Source organism: Cucurbita maxima, unplaced genomic scaffold (assembly GCF_002738345.1).
Source record: "Cucurbita maxima cultivar Rimu unplaced genomic scaffold, Cmax_1.0 Cma_Scf00010, whole genome shotgun sequence".
Classification (NCBI taxonomy): domain Eukaryota; kingdom Viridiplantae; phylum Streptophyta; class Magnoliopsida; order Cucurbitales; family Cucurbitaceae; genus Cucurbita; species Cucurbita maxima.
The window spans coordinates 1,838,411-1,863,708 of NW_019272026.1; the positions used below are offsets into that span (position 1 = coordinate 1,838,411).

General features: G+C 36.3%; 4 protein-coding genes and 1 pseudogene across 4 annotated transcripts; 2 read left to right on the top strand and 3 right to left on the bottom strand.

Annotated features, from left to right (window-relative positions):
• Positions 1–8,221: 8,221 nt before the first annotated feature.
• LOC111485423 (cytochrome P450 CYP82D47-like) lies at positions 8,222–10,687 on the bottom strand. The gene is made up of 2 exons (XM_023132302.1): positions 9,457–10,687; positions 8,222–8,949 (listed from the first exon to the last, which is right to left on the bottom strand). Exons 1-2 carry the CDS (start codon positions 10,414–10,416, stop codon positions 8,326–8,328), a joined length of 1,584 nt encoding a protein of 527 aa, XP_022988070.1. The 5' UTR covers positions 10,417–10,687; the 3' UTR covers positions 8,222–8,325.
• A 584-nt stretch (positions 10,688–11,271) lies between these two features.
• Positions 11,272–11,762, bottom strand: LOC111485008. The gene is made up of 2 exons (XM_023131701.1): positions 11,691–11,762; positions 11,272–11,595 (listed from the first exon to the last, which is right to left on the bottom strand). The coding sequence occupies exons 1-2, from the start codon at positions 11,760–11,762 to the stop codon at positions 11,272–11,274; spliced, it is 396 nt and encodes a 131-aa protein (XP_022987469.1).
• Positions 11,763–14,146: 2,384 nt separating this feature from the next.
• On the top strand, positions 14,147–16,128 carry LOC111485432 (annotated as a pseudogene).
• A 1,317-nt stretch (positions 16,129–17,445) lies between these two features.
• LOC111485430 (isoleucine N-monooxygenase 1-like) lies at positions 17,446–19,374 on the bottom strand. Its single transcript, XM_023132312.1, has 2 exons — positions 18,427–19,374; positions 17,446–18,109 (listed from the first exon to the last, which is right to left on the bottom strand). Exons 1-2 carry the CDS (start codon positions 19,351–19,353, stop codon positions 17,471–17,473), a joined length of 1,566 nt encoding a protein of 521 aa, XP_022988080.1. The 5' UTR covers positions 19,354–19,374; the 3' UTR covers positions 17,446–17,470.
• Positions 19,375–22,016: 2,642 nt separating this feature from the next.
• Positions 22,017–24,772, top strand: LOC111485530 (mitochondrial fission 1 protein A-like). Its single transcript, XM_023132461.1, has 5 exons — positions 22,017–22,176; positions 23,694–23,832; positions 23,997–24,118; positions 24,301–24,364; positions 24,469–24,772. The coding sequence occupies exons 1-5, from the start codon at positions 22,084–22,086 to the stop codon at positions 24,552–24,554; spliced, it is 504 nt and encodes a 167-aa protein (XP_022988229.1). The 5' UTR covers positions 22,017–22,083; the 3' UTR covers positions 24,555–24,772.
• Positions 24,773–25,298: the final 526 nt, after the last annotated feature.

Sequence of the window (25,298 nt, forward strand, 5' to 3'; positions counted from 1 at the left end):
GTTCAACTAGATCAATCATCCCACTACGAATATGGTTATCATACGTTCAATTAAACTAGATTGGACTAGTCTAACTTGACCGATCATCCATAAACTCAAGATTGTAGAACTTGCATACGCCTTTTCCTTTTTCATTCATATCTTCAACTTCTAAAGATTGGTTCTGACCGGATAAATTTTTATTCCTTCATAAAAGTTATAGATCTCATCAAGATGAATCTAATGGAACGCAAAACCATCTGTTATACACATAGGCCATTAACATGCTTAATCCACTAGCTAGAACGAGTTGAAACGTGAGTCATGCGGAAACTTCGATATAAGGTGCATTTCACATGACCACAAGAAATGATACGGACCCTTTTTTTACTCCTCAATAATCAAGAAGTATTCGAAAAAGCCTAATTTGAATTAGACAAACAAGTTGGGAGAGAAAGATATGTGAGAAAGTCGGATGCAAAAATTTTGATATATCTCGGATCCGAGCTGTTAATAAAGGAAACATTGCATTTGTATCCTACAATACATCTCTCTATTCCTTACGAGTCAGATGAATGGTACAATTTATGAGTTTCAAAGAGATCCACGTGTTTTGAAGGATAGTAGAGAATTTAGTCCCGAGAGATTTGAATACTCAAAAGCATTTTGAGGTTAAAGGGCAAAATTGTCCTGCTATTTTTTCTATCATAGTTGAATTTGTCCACAGAATAATTATAATTGGTCCATTTGGTCCATAGCCTAACAAATAATATGTTAATAACTAAAAACGAATTATAATAGGACAATTATTTGGGTTAATTCTAAACCATTATTATCAATAAAAAAAAATTAATTTCTCTTGTATTATTATATTGAATAATTATAATTTAAAATTGTTTCAATCCATTATGAGCTTCAACTTATAACCAAATTTGATTAACTAATATTAATTAGTTTAATACTAATTAATTAAGGATTTAATATTATCATTAATACTTGTAACAATAATTTCATGCTGGATTAATCTTCGCCGGGTTCTTTCTCTATGTATGCTGTCTTTAGTATTTCCCAAAAATTTGGTGCTCACCGGAACAGACAACCACCTGAAGCCGGCCGTGGTTGGTCGGTGATCGATCACCTCCATCTGCTAAGTGCATCGGAGACCTTTCAAATAACGTGGGCGAAGATGATAGGCACTTTCGGACCAATGTTTACGTTAAGATTAGGCATGAAGCGGGCCTTGGTAGAGAATGCTTTACAACGAACGATAAAATCTTTGCCTCTCGACCCGATAGGTGTCGGAAAATATCATGAATGTATAAGTAAGAGACATTATTTCATTGGTATCAGACATTTTGGAAGATAGACTTCTCCGAAGCTGGTAGACTGCTACAAGGGTTTTCATGGAGCTTAATGCCAGGCATGACAAAGATAGACTTCTCCGAAGCTGATGAACTCTCCCCCCAAAGCCATTGCATTTACATGCAAAGCCACGCTTATCTCACGTTATGTACTCTACGCGTATTCATCACCAAGGGTAAGTGTTATGTGTTAGGAATCACGATTCTCTACAATTGTATGATATTGTTCACTTTGAACATAAGCTCTTATGGGTTTGCTTTGAGCTTCCCAAAATGCCTCGTACCAAGAGATGTATTATTTTACTTATAAACCCGTGATCATTCCCTAAATTAACCCATGTGAAACTCACTCCCAACAATCTCAACATCATGTATATTTAGTCTTGAATTATAGTTTATATATATATATCATATTTGTCTTCTATGCATATTATATTTATCATTTTATTATAGACAAATATCTTGTATCTATTCATTATTTTTTTCATATCTTTTGTAATTTATTTGATTTTCTAAATGATTATGATTATAAATAGAGAACTTTGGAAGCATATAAGTAGTGGTGGTTTTAGCAAATATTCTCATGGTATCAGTGTTGTTTTGGTTTAGCAACCCCAATCATTTCTTTTCAATGACTTTTGAATCCTCTAATCATCTTCTTCTCCACCACCACTGTTGGTTTTGACGCTGCAGGGGCTGTCGTCATGGCTTCCGCAGACGGAACCGATTGATTACTCTTTGGCTCCACCCTTTTGGCCTCAAAATAATCCTTTGCAGACCCTTCATTCGTCATGTTCTGTACATACAACCTCACATTCTCAAACATAATCGGTTTCCCCTTAGTCAACATAGCCTCTTTCATTTTCTTCCCAATCGCCCATTCATTCTTCACAACAACCCTAACTTCACAATCCTCATCAAGGTTCTCATTTGAAAAACAGGGAATCTCGACAAAACCATCAACCTTCTATATGAAAGAAAATATAGAAGGGAAGGGGCGAAGACACACAAATGATTTATTCTCCTTTTTTGTGGTGTTTTACTAACTTGACGCCATTTTTCTTATATAATAAAAAAAATAACACATTTCTCCCTACAAATCACCTACCAACAAAATAAAATAAATAGTAACAACTATTTATAGCCAACTATTTGTAGTCTATAATGGGTTATCATACTTTTGAACAACATTCATAGCTTTCTTCGGTCCATCTAAATCAAATGGCTTCAACCAAGGCATGAAATCCGATATAGAAAATGCATAAATATGCCCAATAATTGTGAATAATGCTTGATTATGCTCTTCTTCTTCAAAAGTTGGCCCTCCATCTTCTCTTCCCTTGCCATAGTATCTTTTATTTGAATAGCATTCTTCTGATTATGTTACCACAATAATGTTGTGTTATGCTTCTAACATTAACCACCGCTCCACCTCTATTACTTGTTTGGCTGAAAATATAGCGTAAAAGACTATCAACTCAAGAGTGAGCTGTGGAGAAGGCACAGGGATTAAGTACTTCCAAGACGTATGCATGCAATTGCTGTGGAGAAGGCGCAGGGATTAAGTACTTCCAAGACGTATGCATGCAATTTCAGTGTTGAATTGCTTCATTACTGCATGGATCCATTTGTAGGTTGGCAAGTTGGTGGCCAACATTGTTGGGAGGCAGCCAACGAGAGGCCATGGCTGCCTGGTGGGAGCTCAGCTGCTTCCCCATTTGAATGCTTTGTTTTGCGGTAATAACAACGAGAAAACATAACAAAAATGAAAGACATACATAGAAGCACTAAGAAGGCATCCATGGCTCTCTTTCTCTTGCTGCTCTCTCCGTGGATGAGTGTATCCAATTTATAGGGAAATCGCACTTAAAGGACACATAAGGAAGTCATATTTTTACTAGAAATGGTAATTCTATAGCTCTTAAAACCTTGTTTTTCTTATTTTATAAATGTATTAATTTTTTTTTTGGTCAGATGGGACCGTATTTAAACTTACAGAACAAAGCTTTTTTTTTTTTGTCCCATCAATAATTGTTCCCTTTCACCTGGATAGTTTAGAGCCGTCTAGATACATTTTTTGATGGCTTCAGCTCGACTTCTTGGTTAATTCGGCTTGAATTTGATGTTTTGTTGACCCTTTCGATGTCGGTTGATCTAGCTCATGTCTAATATGTTCGGACTCTTTTATACCATTTTCGACACCTCAGTAGTCATTTATGACACTTTCGAAGTTGTTTTTGACACTTTCGACTTCTTGTTTAAGGGTGAACACGAAAAGTCCCAATCAACGTCGATGGGTAAGTTAGACCATCATAGAAAACTTGAGAAAAATGAATATACATATTGTCTACTGAGAAAGGTTATTGAAAGAAAGATTGTCCCATCTTAAAAAAAAGATTAAGATATCACTATTAGGTCCACAAAATAAAACTCGTAGCACACATACAAATAATTGAAATTATTTGAGAGAGAAAAATTAATTTCGAATACAAAATTTTTTAAATTGTATTATTATTATTTTTCGTTAGATGGGACCGTAGACAAACTTAAATATGTTCAAACGAACCAAAATTAGAAGAAAAATCTAGAACATAGTTTTTTTCTTTTTTTTTTTTTTTATTTTAGACTCGAATATAAATATAAAATGGAGGTTCTTTGTCTTACTGATATGTTATAAAATATTTTCAACTTCCAGAATTTGTTTTGTCCTGATAATTTTTTATTCCTTCGTACAAGTTACATTCCTTCGTACAAGTTACACATCTCATCAAGATAATTCTAACGAAGCAAGAATTAAGCAAAACCATTAGTTATACATAGAGTCCATTTACATGCTAGCTAAGTTCTTATATTTAATCCAATAGCTAGAACGAGTTGAAACTTAGGCTACGTAGAGACGTCGATATTCGGTGCATTTTACATCACCACAACCAAAACGATGTGCCCTCTTTTACGTCTCAAGAACCAAGAAGAACTCTAGAAAGTCTAATTTGAAATGGACAAACAAATGGGAGAGAAAGATAGGTGAGAGAGTCATGAAAATTTTGATATATCTTTAAGCGGTTGTGAAGGAAACATTGCACTTGTATCTTACAATACATCTTGCCATTCCTCACTGAGTCGATAAAAGATTGTACAACTTATGAGTTTCACATCCCAATTAAGACACGGTTATCGGTGAATCTTCATAAACTTCAAAGAGATCCACATGTTTTAGAGGATCCTAGAGAATTTCGTCTCGAGAGATCTTGACTACTTAAAAATATTTTGATGTTTAAGGGCAAAATTAACAACTGATCCTGTTCAGAGCTCGTAGAAGAATTTATCCTGCTATGTCCAAGCATTCGATAGAGAGTTGATGGATTGAGTATTTCTAATGTCTTCAAATTTATTTTTCAAAAAATAAATTTACTAAAAAAAATTAGAGTAGATTCAACTAGAATGTTTTTAAATTTTATGTCACACTTCATGCTCATATTTCGTATCCGTATTTAGAATTCGAATTCGACATCTAATTAGCCATAAAATAGATAGTTAAAAAAAGCATTAATATATATATTTTTGGACTCTTGGGAGACTAGTTGATCTAGATTAGGTCTACTATGTTTGGACCCTTTTATACCATTTTTGACACTTCAGTTGCCATTTTTTACACTTTCGGAGTTTTTTTTTTTTTTTTTTTTTTTTTTGACACTTTCGATTTCTTGTTTTAAAGGTGACCTCAAAAAGTCCCAATCAAAGTTGAAATTATTTTAGTGAAAAAAAATTAATTTTGAACCCAAAATTTTCAAATTATAATATATATATATATATATTTCAAGTGAAAAATTAGACTCAAATATAAAATAGAGGTTCTTGAATTTGATATTTTTGAACCCTTTTGAAGCCTATTAATCTAACTCACGTCTAGTATGTTTGGATCATTTTATACCATTTTCTACACTTCAATAGTCTTTTTTTTTTTTTTTTTTTTTANGAGTCATTTTTTACTCTTTCGACTTCTCGTTTAAGGGTGAACATGAAAAGTCTCAATCAAAATTAAAAGGTAAGTCAGACGATCGAAGAAAAATGAATATGCATATTGTTTACAGAAAGGTCAGTGGAAGAAAGGTTACCTCATCTTAAAAAGAAAGGGGTCAAATTCCAATATTGATTAAAGATGATGATAATGAAACAAATAATGCATTGATGATCTCCGTATGAAACGCCATACGAGTGAGTGGATCCTAGATTGTGTATGTTCCTTTCATATGTGTCCGCGTTGAGAGATGTTGGATTTTGAACTCTTCCATTTTAAAGAGTTCGATGGTAGAGTTATGTGAGACCTAACCGAAAAAAGGAAAAAAAGGAGACTCAATAATAAAATTCAGTTCACTACCCTAGCCACCCACCATACCCTCTCCTGTTTTCTCTGTGCGCGTTGCCCGAGGACCATCGCTGTCGGAAGACGTCAACGTCCCTTTTTCTCTACACATTATTTTTCTTCCTTCCTCCTCCATGTCACCCAACCACACATCGACCGTCACAATCACCGTAGCTCTTCAAAGTGAACAGTTTGTTTCACGAGCTTGATACTTGTGGCCCGATCCACTATGGAGAACGGTGAGTGAGACCACCTATAGAGTGTTGGGAAAGTAGGAGTTGAGACCACCAGTTCCACGGGAGAACCAGTGAGTTGACGAATTTTAAAGTTATTATGCCTGGTGTAGTTTAGATTGATTAGTAAATCTATTGATTATTGGATTAAATATATGTTAGGAGTGATTTGGTATGTTTTGTTGGAGTATCATCGATAAAATCTAAGTTTTGTTGTATTTTTTTTATGCAGAATGAAATAGTGTTACATCTGGAATAAATGAATCCTGATCAAGAGGTAGATTAATCTCAATTGGGATTCATTATTTTGAAAATTTTAGTGGAAGCTAGGAACTTGGTGAGCATTATCAACGTCAAATTTCTTGGTCTTTCGAAATCGAGATTGAGAAATTTGGTAGTGATCCCTCCCATCTAGCTAATGGGCTATACGACGTGGTCTCACACATGCGGGAACGACGACTTAGCATATGTTGAGTTTTGATCAAAAACTCTTTATCTCCCACAAAGCTGTTGACACCATTCACACAACTCTTAAGGTGTTTCATAAACAGTGGTGTGGTCTGTTAGGCTTCTACTCTAAGGTTAAAAGTCTAAATTTAGTAATGAGTCATCCCAACCATAAATTTGTAGTTTAACATATTATAGTGGTTCATTAAAATTAACCTGAGTGTGCACACATTATTTAACTAGAATCATCATACACCATTCTTTACAAAATAGACATGCATGTTCAACGAGACAATAACATCCATCAAGCACCCAGAACGCATTATAACAATTTCTCATATTCATTTCAGTATGGAATAATCATAACGAAAATACAAAGCACAATAGCATCAATCGGACATTCTATAAATTATGCTTACATATTCGTACCATTCCATAATACCTAGGTTCATTCCATTGAGAAGCTAACCACCTGGGGTAAATTATACTATCTTGCATACAACCATGCATGCAACCAAGCAAATTCTATAAGTATTTCTTCCTCAATTTCGCGTGGTGACTTAGTTGATTGACGCATGCCCTTTCGTTTGGCGTTTCTACAGAAATTGGGTGACTAAAGAGTGATTTTCCTCGATTAGGTCATAAATCACATAAAAATATGATTAGAATTGGAATTGAGATAAAAATCGAGCAAATGAAAGTCAAACCGATCGAAAATCCACTTATACAAAAATATGGTTAGAATTGGATTCACGCACGAGTGCCACATGCGGAGGAAAATCTTAAGTTGCGGGTCACTGACCAGTTCGGGTCGCGGTTGAGGTCGAACTACAGGTCAACCGGTTCAACGAGTTGTAGATCGGATTGGGTCGGTTGATGGCTAGTTGGTCGAATCAATGCTGCAGCAGGCCGCGTGACACACAAAAAACGGAGCCGCATTGCTCCATGCGGCATTCGACGGCAGCTCCACCCAGAGCCTGACATGTGTCCTTCGTTTGGCTTTTCGATTAGTTTTCTTGAACTTTACATTTTTTAATCTTTTGATTTTTTGACGATTTCTTCTGCAAGGTTATTTATTGTAGTTACATCTAAGTCCTCAAATTTTTCTTGAATTTTAAACAGCATCCCAAACTAAGTTATGGATGTCGGGAGTAGGTATGTTACCCTTTCTTACCGTTCTTTAATGAGATCTCGAGACAACAGTTTTCGATTAAGATTTCGACCAAGTTCCTATGGAGGATCTTTCCTATGTGAGCATATCAAAATTTCAGACTTCAATTCACAAAGGAAATTCCCGTATCTAAAGAAGAATACTTAAGATCTTACCTTATAGATCTTCTCAGTCCTGGACGGAAAATAGGACTCCAGCCTCTTGAACCTCTCTATCCTTCCAAGAAAGGAGTCCTTGCAACTAGATCGTAGTTGGAACCAACTTCCGACTGTGTTCCGACTGTGGTCCAGTAAGTTTTCCGGTGGTTCTATCTTCCTTCTCTCTTCAAGATCTCTCAACTCTCTCTTTGTTTTTTCTCTTCTGCAGGTCCTCTGCTAGGATCCCACTTGCTGCACCCCTACCATGGCGGAGGAGCAAAATGACCACTTTGCCCTTTATTTCAATATTACATGAATCTTGTAGGAGTCACCCCACAAGAGAAATCCTCTAAAAAAGCCCACGTAAATGGGAAACGAGGGAGGCGCATTGAAAATATAGAATAAAGTTTTATAACATAATCTCTTTTATCTCTTTATGTTAATAATTTTGATTTTTTTTTTTTTTTGTAATTTGGAAATAATAGATACAAAATATTAGCTTTAACAAACAATTATATTATAATTATACTAAATTTATATCTTATTAAGTTTATTGAACTTATTATACATATACTTTACATTACACAATACTTTTACAAATAGTTTCATGGGTTGTCTCAACTTGATTTCAAAATTATTCCCAAACTTCACTAGGAAGGCGTGGATGTAAAACAACTTCCAATGGAGTTTTTCTTGGAAGAGTTAATCCAAATCCCTCTTCCATGGTAAGTAATTCTTCAGATGGCCTACCAATTTCAAATTCATGAAGTAGACTTGCAAGAGCAAAATGTATAAGTTGAAGTGCAAATGAGATTCCAGGACACATCCTTCGACCACTTCCAAAAGGCATTAGTTGCACATTTTGTCCTCTCATATCAAACTTTGTGTGGTTCGTTAAAAACCTTTCTGGTCGAAATTCAGAAGGATTCTCCCAGACATTTGGGTCTAATTGTAGCTTTTGAACATTCACTATTAGACGTGTCTTTGCAGGGATATAATAGCCTGAAACCGTACAATCTTCTACAGATTCATGAGGGAACAACAATGGCAGTACAGGATACAAACGCAACGTCTCCTTCACAATAGCGTGAAGATATGGTAAATTGTTGACATCAGATTCTTTCACTTGTCTTGATCTTCCAACTTTTTCATCTAATTCAAGTTGAGCCTTCTTCAGTGCCTCTTCGTTGTTGAGGAGTAGAGAAAGAGCCCATGTCATAGTTATCAATGTACTATCACCTCCACCCAATAGTACGGTCTACCTAACATCATCATTCTCAGCTATATACTAAGTAAAAATTAAGAAGTCTTTATGAACTAAAGTAGAAACGGTTGAGGATGGTTTGGAGGCAATCCCACGTTGGCTAATTTAGGGAATGATCGTGGGTTTATAAACAAGGAATACATCTCCATTGGTATGAGGCCTTTTGAGAAAACCTAAAGCAAAGTCAGGAGATCAGTGATTCCTAATATGGTATCAAAGTCATGCCCTAAATTTAGTCATGTCAATAGAATCCTCAAATGTCGAAGAAAGAATTGTGAGCCTCGAAGACGTAGTGAAAAGTGACTAGAGTGTGGAATAAATGATGTACTTTTTTCGAGGGCTCCAGAGAAGGAGTAAAGCCTCAATTAAGGGGAGGCTGTTCAAGGGCTCTATAGGCCTCAAGGGAGGCTCTATGGTATATTTTGTTCGAGGGAATGATTGTGGGTTTATAAATAAGGAATTGATATGATTATGATTCCTAACAAAAACATATATGCTTACCAAACAAGTGGCTTTAGTGACCGTGTCGACATCAAAACCGGCCAACTCTCCGGCGTGGTTGATAGTGGATAGCATCCCATCCATGAAGTCATGCTCCATTGTGTTCACTCCACCTTCACCCAAATTCTTCTTCTTTTCACGATGCTCTTCGACCCATTTAGTAAGCATCTCGTCCAGCACCTTCGCCGTCCTCTTCATGGCCTTCTTATACCCTCCAACATCCAACCAACTTAGAAATGGAAACGAATCTGAAGGAACAAATACCCCAAACAGCTCAAGAAAATCCCTCAACGCCTCTCTACACTGCGCCGCATCACTGCCTTCAAAATGAGTGCTGAATCGCTTTCCCACCACCATCTTGAATATTGTATTCAAAGTTAGGTCCCCAAACCACGTCTTCATTTCCACCAACACTTTCCCACTTGACCCTTTATTTATGCTGTCGCCACATAACTCATGCAGTTTCTTGATCGAGCTTTGAACCTCGGAGACTCTAATGTGTTGGAGCTGCTCGAGGCGGTGGCTCGTGAGGAGTTTAAGCGTGGTTATTTTCCGTACATGGCGCCAATATGGACCGTAGGAGCTAACCCCCAACGCTGCGTAGTTGTAGGCGAGTAGCTTTGAGGCAAGAGTTTTTGAGCGGGAAGCGAAGATTCTGTCGTTTGTGGTGAAGCACTCTCGCGCTATTTCCCAACTGCTCACGATAAGGGCTCTACTCATGCCTAATCTTATGGTGAAGATTGGTCCGTAGGCGTCGGCCATTTTGGCCAAGCTTATGTGGGTTGGCTCCGTTGTACTTAGTTTATGGAGGTGGCCTATAACTGGCAAAGCACGGCCAGCTTCGGGTGGAAGTCTTTTCTTCGTGCGGTGAGCGCCGGATGATCTCCAAGAAATATGAAAGAGAGCATAGAGAAATAGGAGAAGGGCGAAGTTTGCAGGTAAGAGGTGAGTAAGTTCCATTTGTTGTAGGCTTGAGTTTTACAGATTTGGAAGGATTTATATCATATTTAGAAAGGCTCAATAGTAGTGTGGCCCTTTTGATCCATTACATGCCTATCAATGGACCAATTAATAATGCTACATAATACATCTTTTGCAATAAATGTTAAACAACGAAATTCTTTGATGTGACTAAAACAATACAAAGTTATAAGCCATCAACTTAAAGCATATCTATGAGTACTAAATGCATAATTTGTAGAACAAAGATATTTGTTCAACCTAAGACGGCTAAATCAATATCAATATTTTACGATGATATGATGATATCTTATGTTACGATGATATGTATATATGAGATGTCATGTTGCACTATGACATGTATATGCTCGACAATAAAATGTATGACATGCATGTCAATGAAGAGTTTTATGATGCACAACTCTTTATTAGTGTTATGAATGATATAATATATGAAAACTTATGCATGCATATTACCTAAGGTAATATGTGAGGAATGTATGAGGTTGTACTGCATGGATGGTTAAGATGAAAAGTATAGGGACCTCATGCATACATTACTTACATCAAGATACTTCATCTTTTATGATGAGTACGGACGTGTACACTATGATAATGAGACATGTACACTATGATAATGAGATGACCATCATGACCATCATAATGAGATGATGATGAGATGACTATGACGTGTAGACGTGTATTTCATCTTTCATTTATTCCTCTTTCCATTTTTTTAGCAATTTATTTGATTATAAATAAAGAACTTTCACACTATTTAGGTCGAGTGGTTTTAGCAAATATTCTCATGGTTTCAGTGCCGTCACAGTTTAGCAACCCCTATATCCTTTCTTTTTAATGGCTTTTGAATCCTTCACTCATCTTCTTCTCCACTACCACGGCTAACTTTGACGCCGCAGGGGCAGTCTCCATGGTTGTCGTAGGTGGAGCCAATTGATTACTCTTCGACTCCACCTTTTTTACCTCCAAATCACCCTTCGATATACTATGTACATACAACCTCACCTTTTCCAACACAATCGGTTTTCCCTTAGCCAACATAACCTCTTTCATTTTCTTCCCATTCTTCCCTTCATCCTTCACAGAAACCCTAACCTCAGGATCCTCATCAGCGTTCTCATAGAAAATATACAGAATCTCGAGAAGCCTATTGACCTTCTGTAGAGATTTACCCTCGAAATTGAGTGCCGCATTGGCCTCTTCGCCAACCAAGTGGTCATCGGCCTCCTCGTCAAAATTGGCTCTTCGCCCACTGTGACGACTCTTTCGGCTTCAACATTGTCTTCGTCTCTTGCTCTGGGAGGTGTGGCTCCCTTTCTATCCATTGGAACTTCACCACTTGCTATGGCGTTGGCTACTTCTCCATCGGCTCTGCCTACTGCTCCATCGTTGGTCTCAACTCTCAACAATGGTGGTGCTGTGAACAGAATCGCTCGAGATAATCTTCACTCACTCTTGATGGTCTCTTTATTAGTTAGTTAAAATATGCTCGAGATAATCTTACTCGTGCTCATTTGCTCGATAGCAAATCAATCCACAAGGTGCAGACGTCACTCTATCTCCGCCCCTCTTTGTCTTTCTTTGTCTAAAATACTCCCAGAGTCCGCATTCTCAGTTTATTTCTTCTTCTTCCTCTCTTCTTCATAGTCACCATCAAACCCTCTCTCTCTATTCTCCTTCTTCCTTTAGGTTTCCCCTTCTACTTCGTGGATTAGACATATTATCGCAGGAGCCAAGGCAGCATCGCCGCTGAGCTACGATTCTTTTGCAGTTTTAGATAGCCAAGAAAGTGTTTCTTGATGTCTCCTCCAAACTAAAGTTGTTGATATCTTCACAAAAAGTGTTTCTCGACCTCTCTTTAAACTTTTCAGATCAAAGCACCACGTTCGTTCAAATTCGACGCTCAGCTTGCCAGGGGTGTTAAGGATATATAGTACCGAATTATAGTTTACCATATATATCATATTTGATCTTTCATTATAGACAAATATCTATATATTTGCATCTCATTACGGCTTACCTTTATTACTCTTTCAATATTCTTAAAATTTCTTTGATTACACGCAGAAAACTTTCATACTATTTAAGGTGTGTGATTTTAGCAAATATTCTTATTATGAAGCAAATTTTTTATCGATGGTTGTAAAACATTCTCTACCAAGGCCCTCCTCACGCCCAACCTTAACGTAAACATTGGTCTACAAGTGTGCCTTTTTCGCCCACGATATTTAAATGGCTCGGACACACATAGCTGATGGAGGTGACCGATCACAGACCAACCACTGCCGGCTTCAGGTGGTTGTCTCCTCCGCTGAGCACCAAATTTTTGGAAAAAAAGCATACATAGAGAAGAACCCGGCGAAGATTGATTAGCATGAAATTATTGTTACAAGTATTAATGGTAATATTAAATCATTAATTAGTTAGTACTAAACAAATTAATGCTAGTTAATTAAATTTGCTAATAAGTTGAAGCTCATAATGGACTGAAATAATTTTAAATTTTAATTATTCAATATAATAATACAAGAGAAATTAACTTTTTTTTTATTGATAATAATGCTTTTAGAATTAACCCAAATAATTGTCCTTTTATAATCCTTTTTAGTTATTTACAATATTATTTGTTAGGATATGGACCAAATCGACCCATTATTGTTTTGCTTAATTTTTGTTTAGTTGGAATCATCTCGATCACATCTATAACTTTTATCAAGAAATAAAAATTATCGAATCAGAAGTTCGAAAATATTTTATACAATAAATTCTAGTTTTTTCTTTTAGTTTTGGTTGTTACCACTTATTTAACGGTCCCATCCGACCAAAAAAAAAATTAATACAATTTGAAAAATTTTGAGTTCGAAAATTAATTTTTTCTCTCAAATAATTTCATTGTGACGTGATAGTGATATCTTAATTTTTTTTTTTTTTTTTTAAGATGGAGCAATCTTTCTTTTAATGACTTTTTTGTAGACAATATGTACATTCATTTTTCTCAAGTTTTCTTTGATCGTCTAACCTATCTTTCGATGTTGATTGGGACTTTCCATGTTCACCCTTAAATGAGAAGTCGAAAGTGTCAAAAGCAACTCCGAAAGTGTCAAAAATGACTACTAAAGTGTCGAAAATGGTATAAATTAGTCCGAACATATTAGACATGAGTTGGATCAACTGACCTCAAAAGGATCTAGAAACATTAAATTCAAGCCGAATCAACTAAGAAGTCAAGCTAAAGCTATCATAAAATGTATATAGACGACTAATAAACTATCTAGATGGAATGAAACGGAACAATTGTTATGACTCAGTAAAACAAAACCTCCCTTTAAAGTTTAATTTCTGCTTTTTAAATCTAACTATGGGACAAAAAAAAAAAAAAAAAAAAAAAAAATCTTTTCTATTTTTTTCCCTCTAATTTTGGTTGTTACAATTTATTTAACTTTATATATGGTCCCATCAAAATTAGAAATATGAGCATGAAGTGTTACATAAAATTGCCCAATCAATTTTTTTTTTTTTAGTGTTATTATTATTTTTAATTATTGTGTACTAAGCTGTCTGATAGATGAGGAAGAGTCCACTAATGATATGCAAATTACAAAAATGTTGTAGGGCTCACATGTCTTAATAGGGCTTAATAAAAATATGATTTCATTATGTGCCACTTTTCTATAGATTGGATGCATTCATCCACCGTGAGAGCAGCAAGAGAAAGAGAGCTAGCCATGGATGCCTTCTTTGTGCTTCTATTCATGCCTTTCATTTTTGTTATGTTCTCTCATTGTTATTACCGCAAAACAAAGCATTCAAATGGGGAAGCACCTGAGCTCCCACCTGGCCCTAAGCCATGGCCTCTTGTGGGCTGCCTCCCAACAATGTTGCCCACCAACTTGCCAGCCTACCAATGGATCCATGCAGTAATGAAGCAATTCAACACCGAAATTGCTTGCATACGTCTTGGAAGTACTTACATAATCCCTGTGGCTTCTCCACAGCTCGCTCTTGAGTTTCTTAAAACACATGATTCTATCTTTGCATCACGTTCCAACATTTCGAACACGGTCAATATTCTAAACGGCCACCATATTTGCACCTTTTGGAGAACAATGGAGGAAGATGAGAAGAATTCTTGCATCAGAGATACCCAATCCATCAACTCAGAATGCTTGGCCATAGAAACACCGAGGCTGATACTCTTTTACGCTATATTTTCAGCCAAACAAGTAATAGAGGTGGAGCGGTGGTTAATGTTAGAAGCATAACACAACATTATTGTGGTAACATAATCAGAAGAATGCTATTCAAATAAAAGATACTACGGCAAGGGAAGAGAAGATGGAGGGCCAACTTTTGAAGAAGAAGAGCATAATCAAGCATTATTCACAATTATTGGGCATATTTATGCATTTTCTATATCGGATTTCATGCCTTGGTTGAAACCATTTGATTTAGATGGACATGAGAAAGTTATGAAGAAGGCTTTGAGTGTCGTTCAAAAGTTTGATGAACCCATTATAGACGAGAGAATTTAAAGATGGAAAGATGAAAAATTGGAAGGAGTGAAAGACGACATTCTTGATATCCTCATTTCACTCAAAGATGAAAATGCAAAACCATTACTATCAGTCGAGATTAAATCTCAAATTACAGTAAGTAATGTTCTCGAACATTAAATTTCGGGACGAATTATAATTTACCATATATATCATATTTGACCCTTTATTATAGGCAAATATCTTGTATGCTCAAGGATATATCATATTTAACCATGAAGGCAAATATCTAAATACATACCTTCAGATACAGCTGAATGGGTATCATATTTGTCATTTTATTATAGTTAAATATCTTATATCCATTTAAGGATGTTTTTAGATTGTTGTTTCCATATGGTTTGTAATTTGTTTGATGGTTATAAATAGAGAATTCCTCTACCATCTAGGTGAGGTGATTTTAGCAAATATTCTCACTTTTAATGTCGCTCATCAGTCATATCATATCGTTAAATACTGATAGTGAAGTGTTTCGCATAGGAGTTACAAATTGCATCCATAGATAATCCTTCAAATGCAGTGGAATGGGTAATGGTAGAGTTAGTGAAGAATTAGACAAAGTAGTTGGAAGAGAAAGGATTGTTGAAGAATATGATATCCCAAATCTCAAGTTCCTCACCGCTTGTATTAGAGAATCATTTCGCCTTCATCCATTTTCGCCTTTCAACGTTCCTCATGTCTCAAACACTGACATCATAGTGGCTGGTTACTTCATCCCAAAAGGTAGTGAAGTGTTGCTTAGCCGTATAGGTCTTGGCCGAAACCCAAGGATTTGGGAGGATCCAATGAAGTTTAATCCAGAGCGTCACCTGAATGATAGTACAACGGAATCGGGACTATTAGAACCTGACCTACGATTCGTCACCTTCAGTAGAGGGAGAAGAGGGTGCATTGGTAGCACACTTGGCACTAACATTACATTGATGCTCTTTGCAAGACTTCTACAAGGCTTTTCATGGAGCTTGCTATCAGGAATGACAAAGATAGACTTCTCCGAAGCCGATGAACTCTCCCTCCCAAAGCCATTGCATCTGCATGCAAAGCCACGCTTAGAGCCACGCTTATCTCACGATATGTACCCTGGGCGTATTCATCACCAAGTGTAAGCTAGTTACAATAATGATGTCCAAAGAATAACAATAGCTACTTATATTCATATACATATGCATGTGTCAGGAGGATTTAGTGCAACTTATTGTTGGTTTGAATTAGTCAAATTATTAAGTTATTTATTTTTATTAGGAGTCAACATGAATGGTGTATTTGAGTCGAGTCTATAAGTTAGTTATTTAAGTTTAAATAGAAGCTATGAATGGTGTATTTGTATTTTCTTTGAGTAATAATAATTTCAGATTTATTCACAATTTGAGTGTTAAATATTGTGAACTTACTTTTGTATAAAAATTGACAACTAATCACATCCCCTCTATAAAAACCTAGTAAACCACCACGACATCTAAATACGCTTAAGAAAGCTTAACAAAACCCTAAAGCCACTTGAGTTACTATTTAGTGTAGGATTGAGACAAGGCTGACGCTTCAATCCCATTAAACCAGTCTCGAAGAGAGCCTAGGGACTATACATGTAGTTAGCTCAAGGTAAGGACTCCTATTGAGTGTAGAAATTAGTCAAAATTGCACCGCAAACCCACCTTAATAGGGGACAAGGTATTACATAAGTAGGTTATATGAGGGATCGCTACTATGTGTAGATGTCAACCGCCTTGAGAGGGGATGGGGGACTACATGATTAGACCACATAAAGAGACACTACTATGCACAAGCCACACCCACCTTGATAAGGGTCGGGGAACTACGCAAGTAGGCTATGGCAGGGAAGAAATTCCTAGGCCCTAAGAAAAGTTCGTGCTAATTTTTTAATGGGATTGAAGCGTCAGCCTTGTCCCTTTACCCTAAACCCTAAACCCTATTTTCATACTCACCCCTTTCCCCTTTCCCTTTTGTTTTATAATTGTATCCCAAAACCATTTCCCTCTTTATAATTGAAATTTATTTTATACTTAATTTCAGTGTTGTTGACTCTATTTCAACTTAAATTTTATCTAATTTTTATATTTTATCCTCGTCTTTTTAATTTGAGAATTCGATTGACATGGCTAAAGTTTAGGGCATGGCTCTAATACCATGTTAGGAATCACGTCTTTTTAATTTGAGAATTCGATTAACATGGCTAAAGTTTAGGGCATAACTATGATACCATGTTAGGAATCACGGATCTCCACAATAGTATGATATTGTCCACTTCGAGCATAAGCTCTCATGCCTTTGTTTTGCACTTTCCCAAAAGGTCTCGTACCAATGGAAAGAGTATTCCTTAATTATAAACCCATGATCATTCCCTAAATTAACTCAGGTAGATAGAAATCAAACACACAAGCAAATTTATTATGCAGCAAGCAGAAGGAATATAAGTAGTTGTTTTAATTGGGTACACAGCGTCGTCTTAGTTAGGCTATGAATCATGATGAACAAGCCTTTGGGTACATAATATGAGATAGACGTGGTTGTGCATGCAGATGCAATGGCTTCGGAAGGGAGAGTTCCTCAGCTTGGAAGAAGTCTATCTTCGTGATTCCTGGCAGTAAGGTCCATGAAAACCCATGTAGAAGTCTTGCAAATAGCATCATGGTAATGTTGGTGCCTAGTGAGCTACCAGGGCACCCTCTTCTCCCTCTACCGAAGCTCATGAATCGCAGGTCGGGTTCTAATAATCCTAATTCCCTTGTCCTATCATTCATGTGACGCTCTGGATTAAACCTCATTGGATCCTCCCAAATCCTTGGGTTTCGGCCTAGACCTGTACGGCTGAGCAACACTTCACTACCTTTTGGGATGAAGTAACCAGCCACTATGATGTCAGTGTTTGAGACATGAGGAACATTGAAAGGTGAAAATGGATGAAGTCGAAATGATTCTCTAATACAAGCGGTGAGGTACTTGAGTTTTGGGATATCATGTTCTTCAACTAACCTTTCTCTTCCAACTACTTTGTCCAATTCTTCAATGGCTTTTTCGAGAATTTTTGGTTGATTTACTAACTCTGCCATTGCCCACTCCACTGCATTTGAAGGATTATCTATCGTTGCAAGTTGTAGCTCCTATTATTGGTAACACTTCACGGTCAGTATTAACATTATGGTCGATTTCATCGACATTAGATTAAAATTTTAAGTTTGTGTCTTTTAAATTGTGTTTAATGAGAATATTTAATAACCATCAAAGATATGGAAAGAAAATGACAAATGTGATACTTAACGTAAGCTATATTGGAAGGCAAATAGTTAGATATTGAACAGAATAGAAGGTTAAGTATACTCAAGCATACAAGATATTTGCCGGTTATAAAGAGTCAAATATGATATATATGATAAACTATAATTCGTCTCAAAATTTAATGTTTGAGAACATTGCTTACCATGATTTGAGCTTTAATCTCTGCGACAGATAGCAATGGTTTTGCATTTTCACCTTGGAGTAAAATGAGGATATCAAGAATGTTGTCCTTCACCTCTTCCAATTTTTCATCTTTCCATCTTTGAACTCTCTCGTCTATAATGGGTTCATCATACTTTTGAACGACATTCAACGCTTTCTTCGTAACTTTCTCGTGTCCATCTAAATCAAATGGCTTCAACCAAGGCATGAAATCCGATATAGAAAATGCGTGAATATGCCTAATAATTGTCAACAATGCTTGATCATGCTCTTCTTCTTCAAAAGTTGGTCCTCCATCATCTCTCCCTTTGCCATAGTATCTTTGATTGAATAACATTCTTCTCATTATGTTACCACAATAATGTTGCGTTATGCTTCTAACATTAACCACCGATCCACCTCTAAAAATATAGCGTAAAAGAGTATCAGCCTCGGCGTTTCTGTGGCCAAGCATTCGATGGAGAGTTGATGGATTGAGTACTTCTAATGCAAGAATTCTTCTCATCTTCCTCCATTGTTCTCCCATGGGTGCAAATATCGTGGTGACACATCTACCATTTAGGATATCGACCGCGTTCGAAACGGGGGGACGTGATGCAAAGATAGCATCATATGTTTTAAGAAACTCAAGAGCGATTTCTTGAGAAGCCACAGGGATTATGTAATTACTTCCAAGACGTATGCATGCAATTTCAGTGTTGAATTGCTTCATTACTGCATGGATCCATTTGTAGGTTGGCAAGTTGGTGGCCAACATTGTTGGGAGGCAGCCCACGAGCGGCCATGGCTTAGGGCCTGGTGGAAGCTCAGCTGCTTTCCCATTTGAATGCTTTCTTTTGTGGTAATAACAACCAGAAAACATAACAAAAATGAAAGACATACATAGAAGCACTAAGAAGGCATCCATGGCTCTCTCTCTCTTGCTGCTCTCTCCGTGGATGAATGCATCCAATTTATAGGAAAGTTGCACTTAAATTCACACACAACTTTGACTATAATTGTGTTACTAAATACCGAATATATTTTTAACTATAATTATAAAAAATTTTAACTCTCCGACCATCTATTATTGTAGAACTAAAAAATAAACTCATGATACATGAATAATGGAGTCCTTGTTAAAAACGAGAAAAGTAGGACCGACAAAAACAACGAAATCTTTCAAAATTCAAAGTGAAATATACAAAAACAGTATTATTTTTCCAAAAATTTAGGAACGGTACTGTCGTTCAACGAAACATACACAAAATACAGACAAATATTACTAGGCTTATGACTTAGACTATGATCCTTGATGCACTAAACCGAAAACTTGAAAACATATTCATTAATAACATTTTGAATGAAATTGTAAAAATTGCAACATTTTATTTAAATTTAAATTTATGAATGCAACTATTTATCCATTGTGGTTACCATTGAACTGATATTGTGTGTTAGGGAGCTGTGCACCGACAGTATTTGTGTGTCCTTTTTTTATTTTTATGTTCAGCATTTAATAAAACACATTTTTTAAATGGAGGGATTTTTTTTTTTTTTTTTTACGATCCACGCTTAAGATTCGAAAATTTATATTGTTTCAGTTTCATAGACAAGTACGGTTGTCTAAAATTAATATTGTGTCGGGGACAGATACTGATGTGTTTTTACAGTTAAGGCTTTTAATAAAGCACATTTTTTAAATGGATGGATGTTTTTTTTTAAATACAATCGCACGTAAATTCAAAATCTAAATAGTGCATTTGGTTGTCTCGGCATCCCCCGACACAATCACTTTACTTATTTTCTTTTCTTTTAAGAATGAAAGACTACAACACAGTTGCTTGCATGTTTTGTCCTCACTGACATATCTTTTAAAAAAACTCAAAAGATCATCTAAGTTATAATTGTTGAAATTCGGCAAAAATCGAGAAAGAACTAAAATTAAGATCTAAATTTTTAATATGTTGATATTTGAGGGAATTTCACACACGATTCATGAAGGAAGCCCGAGTTAATTCGGACTGAAAGGTGATATTTCAATGAACGTCTTAAAAAAATAAAAATTTTAAGACTTACAGTAAAACATTTCATCTTAAGAATTGTCCCCGAATTAAATGTTCAAAAGAAAGTAAGATTCAAATTATCTTGTTGATAAAAACATTTATTTGAGATTCGAATCACTCAACAAATAAGATTGATATTATGAAGCTTGAATGGTTTTAAACATGCAAACTGCAAATCATTAGGGTATACTTTCGTTTATAAGTGGAACCTACCTTTCGTAACTATTCATTGGGGTCTACTGTCGTTTATAAGTAAAATTGGATGCATAATACTTATTCACACATGATTCACGCATGCGAGCATGAACCCATTATGTGGCCTCGTATACGTACTCCTAGGTCTGACTAGGAGGTAGTGCACACTCACACTATCAATCACTAATGAAAAATAAAGGAGCATGTATAATATCATACTTTACACGTTCATATGCTAACATATTGGAGAAGTAATTCATGCTCGTGTGACAGAATATACCTGAGGTCTCACATTAAAAATCTAGTTCAGTGTAATGATGCATATATATAGTATTTCCATACTTAAAAACGATATGAATGCATCTATCCTAATTTCAGTCTCATATCGTCACCGCGATGTCATCATCCGTACAAAAGTGTCTTACCTTTACCTGAAAAATAAGAGTAGCACGTGGCTTGCTTGAGTATTTTAAGAAATACTAAGTACTCAACTATTGGGTCGGGAAATGCAATTACATGCAACCATGTCTAGGACCTATCATTTCATAAAACATCAGGACATGGTTTTAGTCTCCACCTCTAGTCGGGTAGAATAAATCATTTTAGTATTGATGCATCATGACATAATGTCTATTATTGAATTCATCCAAGACGTCTCATAGAAACCAGACAAGAAACAAAGCAAAAAGATGTTTGTCTTATAAAAAATTAGTTTACTCGATAACAAGAGCATTGTTCTCGATCACACAAATCTTTTCAATATTGTTAGCTTACCTTTGGTTAGCGAAGATGCCAATGTTATGCATCAATGCTAAAACGATTTATTCTCAGTCAAATTTTCCGCTCATAATGTCATGATACTAGCAATTAAAACGGTAAACTACCAAGCGATACATATATTTTAAAGGGCTAATGATGATGTTAAATTCAATTGGTTTCTCCTCATCCCTCTCCATCTAAAGATCGTTAGCATGCAGCATCTTGGATCTGCGGTTGAATTCAAATTTTAAATCTTTTTAGTAAGTGATTTTAAGTCCAAATAAAGTCGTAATCTTTCGTCAAAGCCGAACCTGAAGAATTTTTTTTTTTTTAGTTCAAGAACGAGTAAACTTGAATGGACTCAAATCGAACAATGTTCATCAAACTTGAATAGGCAAAAGTGAAACGATCCATCCAAATTTCTAAATATTCTCTCGTCTCTCGACTCTTTTCAACATCATATCGATATTCTTCACCAAAAGATCAAAGATCAAAGGCGGGTATTACTTAATCTTGAAGCTAATAGAAGAAAACAACCCTCATTTAAGTATTTTCCTTGTGGCTACCATAAAAGATGAACACGGGGAATCCGTATCACTTGAAATACCCAAAACGCAGAAGAAGATTAGAAGAAAAAGATGGAAGCGAAGGTCAGCAAATTTTTCGGGTCAGTCTCCAATTTCTTTTCCGGCGGCGATCACATACCATGGTGCGATCGCGATGTCATTGCCGTATGTTCATTCACTGGCTTCTTCTTCTTTCTCTACTCATCTTTTAGTTGCTTGATTTATTTTCTTGTTTAGATTACGGGTTGTTTCTGAAATCAGGTTGCTGGGTTCTTAACGAACCATATTTGTAGTATTGAAGTGAATTTTTGGTATGAATTTTTTGCGTTTGTACTGCAAAACTGTGTTCTGATCGTTAGTGAACTTCTGTTAATTCTTCCAGCTTCCGTATAATCCGACGAATAATTTATGAAGTTATTCAATTTCGTTTTGTGGCTGTGCGGACTTTAAACTTGAAATTTCCCCCTTTCAAATCGTTTATCTGTGCCCTAATATTTCAAATTTTAACGAAAACTGATTCCTCCTTGTTTTAGGGCTTGTGTTCTTGTTCTTAATCCGCAAGATTGAACATCGTTTAATGAATTGTAATCGTGGGATCCAATGATTCCCACAGTTCTTTGCGGGTATTACTTAAATAATAGCTTTCACTAATCTTTGCCTTCATTTTCAGCATGTCATCCTTAATGGGAACAATCAGTTTTACTTGGTTCTTTAGCTAAGACTATTGAAAACTCATTTGATCTTGTCCATGGGAGGGTAGTTTTAAGGCTAGATTTTCCTATCCCTGCATTTTTCTTCCTTCTTGATAGCTATCTCTTTTCACTGCAAGATGGCAGATGCAGGCATAATATTTGTTATAGTATGAGCAGTCTAACTCATACATCCATTGTCATTAAAGATGGAAAGAAGAACAAAAAAGTTATCCTGAAAATTCTATGCCCGTTCGTAATCAGATTATAGAACTGTTTTGTGTTTTCGATTTACAAAACAGTTTTTTATGTGTAATACTTGTTTCTGGCAGAAAACAGGAAGTTGTTTTCACTTTTTGTCATGTTTTCTCTATTAGTTATTATATATTTATTAAGTTTAGCGTGATTTGAATGTATATCATTGGAGCTTTAGATTCTTGTTTTTCTCTATGGCTCAGTCATATTTTGTGATATCTCATATCGGTTGGAGAGAGAATCGAAGCATTCCTTGTATGGGTTGGAAATCTCTTCCTAGCAGACGTGTTTTAAAACTATGAGGCTGACGGCGATATGTAACTGGTCAAAGCGGACAATATGTGCTAGCGGTGTTGGACTTGGACTATTACAAAGGATATCAGAGCCGGATACCAACGAGGACGTTGGGCTCCCAAGGGGGGTGGATTGTGAGATCTCACATCGGTTGGAGAGGGAAACGAAGCATTTTTTATAAGGGTGTGGAAACCTCTACCTAACAGATGTGTTTTAAAACCGTGAGACTAACGGCAATATGTAACGGACCAAAGCGGACAATATCTGCTAGCAGTGGGCTTGGGTTGTTAGATATCTTTCCCTCCATTGTACAGATATGAAGTAGAAGTTCAAACTTTTTGTTGTGACTGCTTTATTTTGTTAATCTTTATTTGAATAATGTCATCTCTCTTATTATTCTTTGAATGACACCCCCTTTTAAGTTGATATGGTGATGCATGGCAGGGTTGCGAAAGAGAGGTTGCTGACGCTGAAAAGGGCTCATCTGATGAACTGTTGAAGGAAAGCATCATGCGTTTATCTTGGTCACTTGTTCATTCGAGGCAACCCGAAGATGTACAACGCGGGATAGCAATGCTTGAAGGTGAAGTATTTTGAGGAATTGAACATCTTTGTTTCTTTCTATAAACTTCGAGTTTCCAAAATGTGAGCCTTCAAAGTGCCAACGTTAACACATAGTTAGCTAGTTACTCGTCTGATACTGTTCGTAAAACTTTCTCCCTTTTCTGTCATTTTTTTACTATGCAGCTGCGCTATCTGGTGATGATAGCCCATTGAAGATGAGAGAGAAGCTTTATCTTCTTTCTGTTGGGTATTTCAGAAGTGGTGACTACTCTAGGAGTAGGGATCTTGTAGAACAATGTCTAACGGTACGATCTCATCTGTGGCATGGATTTCTATGCATAATAATACCTGAGCTTAATACTCGAGCGTAAATTAGGCCTTGATACAAATCTGATCCCTTAGCAACTGCCCTTCTTTTCTTTATTAACCATTGATGATTGATTCTTAAAACTTTTGGAGTTCAACCATTTTGGTGTTTGATTCTCAGATTGCACCTGACTGGAGACAGGCAAGGACACTGAAGAAGTCAATCGAGGACAAGATCACCAAAGGTATCGATTTCTCCCCGACTTCTCATCTTTCCTTATACGAACGTAACCATAATTCCTCGAAAACTGAACATTTTCATTCATTATCACTATTGCTTGGGATGTAGACGGTGTGATCGGCATCGGCATTGCAGCAACTGCTGTTGGACTGATTGCTGGTGGGATTGCTGCTGCTGTTTCCAGGAAGAAGTGAGCCAATTACTTGCTTTGCACATTAGAGATCACTGTCTGATTAAATCCTGTTTTAGAATTACTAAAAGGAACTTTGATGCATGATGCTGTTTAGCTATTACTAAGGTTTGTTCTGTGATTCTGTTGTATCTTATCCATTTCAATTTGTAAAAACATGATGTTATGAACTTTTTCCTGGGTTGGTAGTTTATTTAAGATTATACACATTCTTTCAGCAAATTAGCATTACGTTTTTAATATTGTCCTCGTTGAACTTTCTTTTTCGTGGACTTTTTTTTATCGGTCGTGTTGGCCGATAACTCTCTGGTATCCGCTCATGGATGGTAGTTAACTGATTGGAGTTTGTGGAACAATCCCATCCTTTCTAGTACTCGTGGAGAATCCATACCAGTAAGAAATAGCTTTAGTTGTTGATGGAAGAGTGCCCTATTAACTTTGGAAACCATATTGACACCTAGCAACTGAGGTCCTTCGTGTCTGTAATATTATTATGACACAGGCGGAAGACTGAGCGCTATGTCCCAGTCATTCGCCAGATACCCCTTAACCTGGGTCTGGTCTTTGCTCCTACATGGAAATTTGTACCTAGTGCGTCCAACTATTGCAAGAGGTTGGTAGAATGACTAAAAGCAATAGGATGTTTGTTCTAACAGGTCTTTCTTCTTTCCCAAATCGATTGAAGAAAAGACGAAATTCCGACATATCAGGTTTGGGGCATCACTTTCAAAAAATCTTATAAATTCCC

Excerpts from the sequence above, each read along its gene's own strand:
- LOC111485423 (XM_023132302.1), bottom strand. The coding sequence starts at position 10,416 with ATGGAACTTACTCACCTCTTACCTGCAAACTTCGCCCTTCTCCTATTT. Across the intron at positions 8,950-9,456 it reads TCACTAAAGCCACTTGTTTG|ACCGTACTATTGGGTGGAGG; the intron begins GTAAGCATATAT and ends GATGTTAGGTAG.
- LOC111485008 (XM_023131701.1), bottom strand. The coding sequence starts at position 11,762 with ATGGATAGAAAGGGAGCCACACCTCCCAGAGCAAGAGACGAAGACAAT. Across the intron at positions 11,596-11,690 it reads AAGCCGAAAGAGTCGTCACA|AAGGTCAATAGGCTTCTCGA; the intron begins GTGGGCGAAGAG and ends AAATCTCTACAG.
- LOC111485430 (XM_023132312.1), bottom strand. The coding sequence starts at position 19,353 with ATGGATGCCTTCTTAGTGCTTCTATGTATGTCTTTCATTTTTGTTATG. Across the intron at positions 18,110-18,426 it reads AGATTAAAGCTCAAATCATG|GAGCTACAACTTGCAACGAT; the intron begins GTAAGCAATGTT and ends TACCAATAATAG.
- LOC111485530 (XM_023132461.1), top strand. The coding sequence starts at position 22,084 with ATGGAAGCGAAGGTCAGCAAATTTTTCGGGTCAGTCTCCAATTTCTTT. Across the intron at positions 24,119-24,300 it reads TTGTAGAACAATGTCTAACG|ATTGCACCTGACTGGAGACA; the intron begins GTACGATCTCAT and ends TTTGATTCTCAG. Across the intron at positions 24,365-24,468 it reads CGAGGACAAGATCACCAAAG|ACGGTGTGATCGGCATCGGC; the intron begins GTATCGATTTCT and ends CTTGGGATGTAG.